The 6,385-nt window shown below is 52.0% G+C and overlaps 1 protein-coding gene across 1 annotated transcript in view; it reads left to right on the forward strand.

Annotated features, from left to right (window-relative positions):
* Positions 1 to 2,967, forward strand: part of ZFP36L1 (ZFP36 ring finger protein-like 1) — a 3,276-nt gene extending 309 nt beyond the window's left edge. The window contains exon 2 of the mRNA XM_010574176.1: positions 396 to 2,967. Within this exon, the coding sequence (XP_010572478.1) occupies positions 396 to 1,349 (954 nt within the window). The 3' untranslated portion in view covers positions 1,350 to 2,967. The remainder of the gene's footprint in view (positions 1 to 395) is intronic.
* Positions 2,968 to 6,385: the final 3,418 nt, after the last annotated feature.

Consider the following 6,385-nt stretch of genomic DNA (forward strand, 5'->3'; position numbering starts at 1 on the left):
CGCTGCCCTTCCCGCTCGCCGCCGGCCCCCCGAAGCGGGGGGCTTTCCCGGGGGAGAGCTCCGGCCTCGGAGCCGTTTTGGATGCAGCCGGCGGCTCCCCCGCGTCTGGGCGCTTGCCTCGCTTCGTTACTTCCCTCCGCCAGGGCTGCGCGGGGGGACGGCGAGGGGCGGCCCGGGGCCCTCGGGCGGAGCGGCGAAGGGGGCCGAAGGAGATGTTGCTGCGGGGGGGGGACGACGGCCGTCGGGGCAGGGCGGCCGCCGCTCCCCGGGCTCCCTTGCTCGCCGCCCGGCGGCAGGGCGCCGCGCCGTGCCGTGCGTGGGAGGCTGCCGGGGCTGCGCGGGGACGCCGGAGGAGGAGGCGGTGGCAGTGACCGGCCCTTGCTTTCTCCCCGCAGAGCAACAAGATGCTGAACTACAGCCCCTCGGGTGTCAGCGGGTGCCTGCTGGACAGGAAGGCGGTGGGCACCCCGGCCGGCGGGGGTTTCCCTAGGAGGCACTCTGTCACCCTGCCCAACTCCAAGTTCCACCAGAACCAGCTCCTCAGCAGCCTGAAAGGGGAGCCGGCTCCCATGCTGGGCCCCCGGGAAAGCCGCTTCCGGGACCGCTCCTTCTCCGAGGGCGGCGAGCGCCTGCTGCAGCAGAAGCAGCCCGGGGGACAGGTCAACTCCAGCCGCTACAAGACGGAGCTGTGCCGCCCCTTCGAGGAGAACGGCGCCTGCAAGTACGGCGACAAGTGCCAGTTCGCCCACGGCATCCACGAGCTGCGGAGCCTCACCCGCCACCCCAAGTACAAGACCGAGCTGTGCCGCACTTTCCACACCATCGGCTTCTGCCCCTACGGGCCGCGCTGCCACTTCATCCACAACGCGGAGGAGCGCCGGGCCGTGGCGGGGAGCCGGGAGCCCCCTGTCGCCGACAGACCCCGCCTGCAGCACAGCTTCAGCTTCGCCGGCTTCCCCAGCACTGCTGCCGCCAGCGGGCTGCTGGACAGCCCCACTTCCATCACCCCGCCGCCCATGCTGAGCGCCGACGACCTGCTGGGCTCCCCCACCTTGCCTGACTGCGCCAGCAACCCTTTCACCTTCTCCAGCCAGGAGCTGGTCAGTCTCTTTGCCCCCAGCATGGGGGTGCAGGTGCCCAGCGGGAGCTCCCCCACCACCTTCTTGTTCAGGCCCATGTCCGAGTCCCCCAACATGTTTGACTCGCCACCCAGTCCTCAGGACTCCCTCTCTGACCAGGAGGGCTATCTGAGCAGCTCCAGCAGCAGCCACAGCGGCTCAGATTCCCCTATCCTGGACACCTCAAGACGTCTTCCCATCTTCAGCAGACTCTCCATCTCCGATGACTAATCTGGGGTTATTCCTCTTGCTCCCCCCCACCTCTATTATGATGTTAAGCTGAACTCCCCCCCCACCCTGTCCCCAGTAGTCTGAGCTGGATGTTAACGTGTCCACCTGCCTGCCGTAGACCCACTGGCTTAAACCTTAAGTGCCAAAATACGATGAAAAGCAATAACGTTTACAAAATTAGTGCCTTTTAATGCTTTCACTGTGACTGTATTACCTCTCCAGCTGCAGAGGGCACCAGCAGCTCTGTGCACTTCCAGATGTGCAGGAAATGTCCGGATCCAGCTCCCTCCACTGGCCATGTACTGCATCGCCCTCTCCCAGTCCCTTCCTGACTGGCCAGTTTCCGCTAGGCTGCAGGCATGTGGGCAAGCATTAACATCCAGTCCTCTTTCTCCCCTCCCCTTAAAGACTAATCTTGCCTGGATCCGCTCAGGTCTGCGGGAAGAAAAGCTGAGAACGGACAAAGATTGTAACATGAGTGGGACTTCGACTGGGAGGAAGGAAACAAAAAAGAAAACAAAAACCAGATGGACTATGAGAGACTTGATTTTGGTGCTAAAAGTTCCCCGTGTATTCATGTGACACCTTAAAACAAATAAAGAAATAGAGGGGGTGGGGCCAACAGAAGTCATTCCACACACACACACACACACACACACACACACACACACACACACACAAGTTCGTGTAAACAAAGTTCCAGTAGACATAGCTTTAATGGTTTTGCTCTAGAGTACTTTAGACCTATCTTAGAGCACTCACGCCAAGCTTTTTATTATTTTTTTCTGGGTTTTTAATTTTGTATAACTTTTCAGAAATTGGAGAGCAAATTTTGCTTGTCACTGCACAACAATATAAAAAAGCTTATTTAACTTATCAAAACGTATTTATTGCCGAAACCTATGCTTTTTTGTTAATTTTGTTCATATTTATCGGGATGATGAATCCATAGAATATATTCTTTTATGTTTAAATTATGATCTTCCATATTAATCTTAAGATTGTGAAGTGTCTTTTTCCTTTTTTCCCCACAGTTTAATATATTATACTACAATGACATTTTTTGTAACTTTACACTTTTTTTGGTTATTTTATTTTAAAAAATGAAAAATTAATTTAAAAAAATGCAAAAACTGTGTTTGGATTATTTATTTTAGAATTTCCCCCCCCCCCCCTTTTTTTTTTGTGTTGGACTGCAAATTGAGTTAATGTGCTTCTTTGCCTTTCTTCTTCTCTTCCCCTCCTCTGGGTCTTGCCTACCTGGGCTTTAGAATGTACATACCTGAGCTCTGTTGCGAGACAGTGTGGAAGGAAGACCTTTTTCTTCCTCTTTTTGTATAGATTCTTCAAGGAGAAAAGCCTTGGGCTCAAAAGTGCCTATCTGAAGACATTCCAAATACAGTTTGTCTTTGCGTTTCTGTATTCCAAGTTTGGAGTTTTCCTTGCTGAGGTGAACGGGACTGGCACAAAGAGAATAATGAATGTAATTTTTTTTTCCCCTGTTACTGTTCACTACATTGCTTTTTCTTCCTCTTTGTGTGAGTTTATTTAAAAGAGAATCTCTTTTGTAACGACTGTTTGCAGTTTAAATCAATAAACCCCAAGTTTTTTCAAGAAACTGACAGTGGAGCTGGTTTTACTTGCAAAGATCGAGGGCCTGGTTTTAGACAACCACTCAAATGCAGATACTTCCCTCTTGACCCTTGAGGTACCCACTGTGCGCTCAGGCATCCCTTCATCGTTCCTCACTGATTAAGCGGGTCAGCCCTGCAAGCGTGTGGGTGCGAATACCTGGTGTGGCCTCTAACCCTCTCTGTCTCTTACGGAGTCCTCCCATCTTGAGTTGCTCAGTCTGTTCCTGCAAACTTCTTTCTGATCAGTGTAGCTTAAACCTTGGATTGGCTTTCGCTCCTTGTGTGCCCCGTGTTCCTGCACAGCTCCTTCCCCCTCAAGGAGGGCCTACGTGTGTTTTGGGTGAAGCTGAAGTGGGATGTTGAAGTGGTAACAGATTTCCCACATCTCAGGTCTGGCGTGTTAGTGGTACTGCTCTGCTTTGGTAGAGCGGCTGTTTGGTATTTTGTATGTGAGAGGAACATGGCCCCCCAGCAAAGTCTTGGTATACGCACAGATCACTCTGCCATCATGTTCAAGCCCTCGTACCCCTTGAAGTATCAGTCAGCAATCCCAGAAACTTCTGAAGCCAGGGGTTTTGTTTAGGGACACTTCTTTGCCAGTGCTGCTCATGGTGCAAGTCTTGTGTTTTCACCCTTGAGCTCTCCTCTGGAGCAAGCTTGGTGCTCTTCCCCACCTGAAACTGTTCCAGCTCTTTTCCAAATCGGGCGTGGAATATTGCTGCCGAACCACCAGTCCTTCAGCTGTCTTGACATGCCTCAATGTTCAGGAGAGACATTTCCTAATTCATGTTGGAGAAGTTCCTGCCAAGCAAAAGCTGCAGGATACCTCGAGGCTTACCCTGCTGTACCTTCCCTGCTGCTGGCTTTGTGCAACACACTTTCTTGTGTGGTCTGGCAATAAAGGTGGAGGAAAGATGGTGGAAGAGGAGTGTGGCTGGTAGAAGCTGGTTCCCATGAACGGTGCAAAAGCTGTATGGGGAGTTTGCTCGGCAGATGCTGATGTAACTAGCACGCAGTGCGGTCTGCGTGCTGATCCCTGAGAGAAGAGCCTCGGGCACAGCCCCGGTACTGTTCAGCGGCCTTCAGATAGCTTCTGCTGGCTGCAGCCTTGCCCCTGGGCACAAAGGCGATGGGGGCCACATGAGAGATGGGCTTCTGCCTGGAAGACCCATGCGTGGCTGCAGCGAGCACCCAGGCCTGCCTCCTTCCCCGCTGCTGGAAGCTGAGCCGCTGGCCTCTGAAGAGCGAGGCGTATCTGATCTGGAGAGGATCCCAAGCCTATCGCAGGGCGTGCATGTGGAGCTTGAAACTGCTTGCTTCCTCTCTGGACTTTCTGTGCAGGTCTTAAAACAAACAGTCTTTGCCCAGTTAATAATTGATGAAGAAAATAGCTGTATTAGTTGCACGGTGCTATTGGCATGACAAACAACTGGGAAGCTGCACTAGAAGTAGGTCTTCGCCCACGGTACTTATGTACTTCCCATGTCCTTCTAGTGCACTGGTTTTGGGAAGCCAGCACCATTTTTCTCCTGTGAGTTTATTAATGATAAATGCTCTATCACTCAGGGTTTTGCTTTTTGAAACTAACGTTGAGCTAGGTCACGCAGGGGATAGAGAAGAGCAGAACAGACAGCATCAGAAGTTTACTTTCTGTAATCGTTTGTAAGAGAGAGAGAGAGCACGAAGAGCCTCCAGCAATGCAGTGATTTGCCTGATCTGACACCATTAGCATTCATTGCGGCCTGGGTATATGGCAGCAGCTAGTCTGGAGGGACTTCTCCTCTGGATTTACCATGGATGAGTTGTCCGTGCCGTTTCTCATAGGGTTAGCATCTGTGTCCCCTAGCAGTTCGCCATCGTTGATAATAGCCTAGCCAAGGCTCAGAAAAGTAAATAGCCTTTCCTGGCACGTTCCTCTGACTTGAGGGCTCCTCCATGCTCTGGCTCATTGATTTAGTGCACGGGACTCTCCGAGTGGCCAGGAAGAAAGGGCTGGCCTGTACACTCGTGCAGTTGCTCCTGATGTGCCTGGTGTGCCAGGGCAGAGAAAAGCACCCACAAGGACAAGATACCTGTTGGCCCATGTAAGGTGGCATGGCAGACTGTGCCTTGGTGCACTTTACAGGTTGCCCTCACAGCTCTTACTGTGGGGCAGGGGGACACCTAGGGTGGCTCTTGCAATTCCTCATGTACTTTTTGTTATAGTCATGGACGCTTGGCTGTGGCCTCCTTGTAAGAAGACTGGGTCCATGCCTCTGGGCTGCAGGCATTCGCTGTCACTTATTTTTTGGCTTCAAAGTCAGGTGACTTTAGTGCTATCCACATTCAACATGTCTAGCTGTCTTTGGAAATTACAGCCAGCGTGTATGGCTGGCTGTGCCAGTTGCCTCTTGGTAAGGAGTAACATGATGACTTTGATCTGCAGAGCTCCAGGTGGTTCAGATCCCACTCCGGTGGCTGCCTCCCTCCTTCCTATTTCCTACAACAGCTGTGGGTGTCCCAGCGACTGTACTGGCTATTCCCTTGCTATGGGCTACATGTGGCTTTTGTACCAAACATCTTCAGTTCTGCAATCGGGGGCTGGCGCCTCATTTCCTGAACTTCTCTGTAGGTGAGGGCTGCAAAGTCAAATAGAGTTTCTTTGCTGTTGTTTTAAAGGCAGTTGGGAACTTTACTACCTAGTTTTGGCCAACCTTTGTTTAGCATCACTTGTACTTAGGCATGGTGTGCCAGATTGCAAGTAACAAAAAATACTGCTTAAAAAGAACCCTGAAGTGCTCCAAGTTCCTGGTCCTGACAGAATTTGCCTCATCAGCATAGTCATGAAACCGGGAGACAGAGAGGGAAAGAACTTGGAAAAGCAGGGAACAGCAGAAGTACGCCTGGAGAACTGTTACAAGCTGGCTTGAATTTTCAGTCTGTACGGTTCCTGCGAAGGGAGGGTAATGGTCTGTGAATGGGACTTGGAGCTGCTGTTGCAGATGAGGTAGGGACGACTGGGCTCTGCCAGGCCTTGCACAGCAGAGGGGAGATGGCGGTGGGGCAGGAAACGATGGGGTCGCCGTTAGAGATTGGGAGCAAGGCAAGAGCTAGGGATCAAGTCCATACAGCATGGGGATAGCAAGGGTGAGAGAGCAGCCATGCTATCTTGAGTCTGAAGACTTCTTAACTACTGGTGTTTGGATGGATGAAGGCTAATGAACTGGGTCTCTCCAGTAGGGCTCAGGAGCAGCGACATTGAAGGGAAGGTCTGGATAATGTAGCCTGCTGGATACTATCTGATGACTATGCCCAAGGATATGAATGAGTATTAAGATGCAGTAATACATGCAAAAACCACAGCATGCCCTTTACACTTGCTAATTGCTGCAATTTGTGTGGCCTGCATTGGGGAAAGCTAGC

This window comes from Haliaeetus leucocephalus, unplaced genomic scaffold (genome assembly GCF_000737465.1).
Source record: "Haliaeetus leucocephalus isolate CR32 unplaced genomic scaffold, Haliaeetus_leucocephalus-4.0 Scaffold417, whole genome shotgun sequence".
In the NCBI taxonomy this organism is placed as follows: domain Eukaryota; kingdom Metazoa; phylum Chordata; class Aves; order Accipitriformes; family Accipitridae; genus Haliaeetus; species Haliaeetus leucocephalus.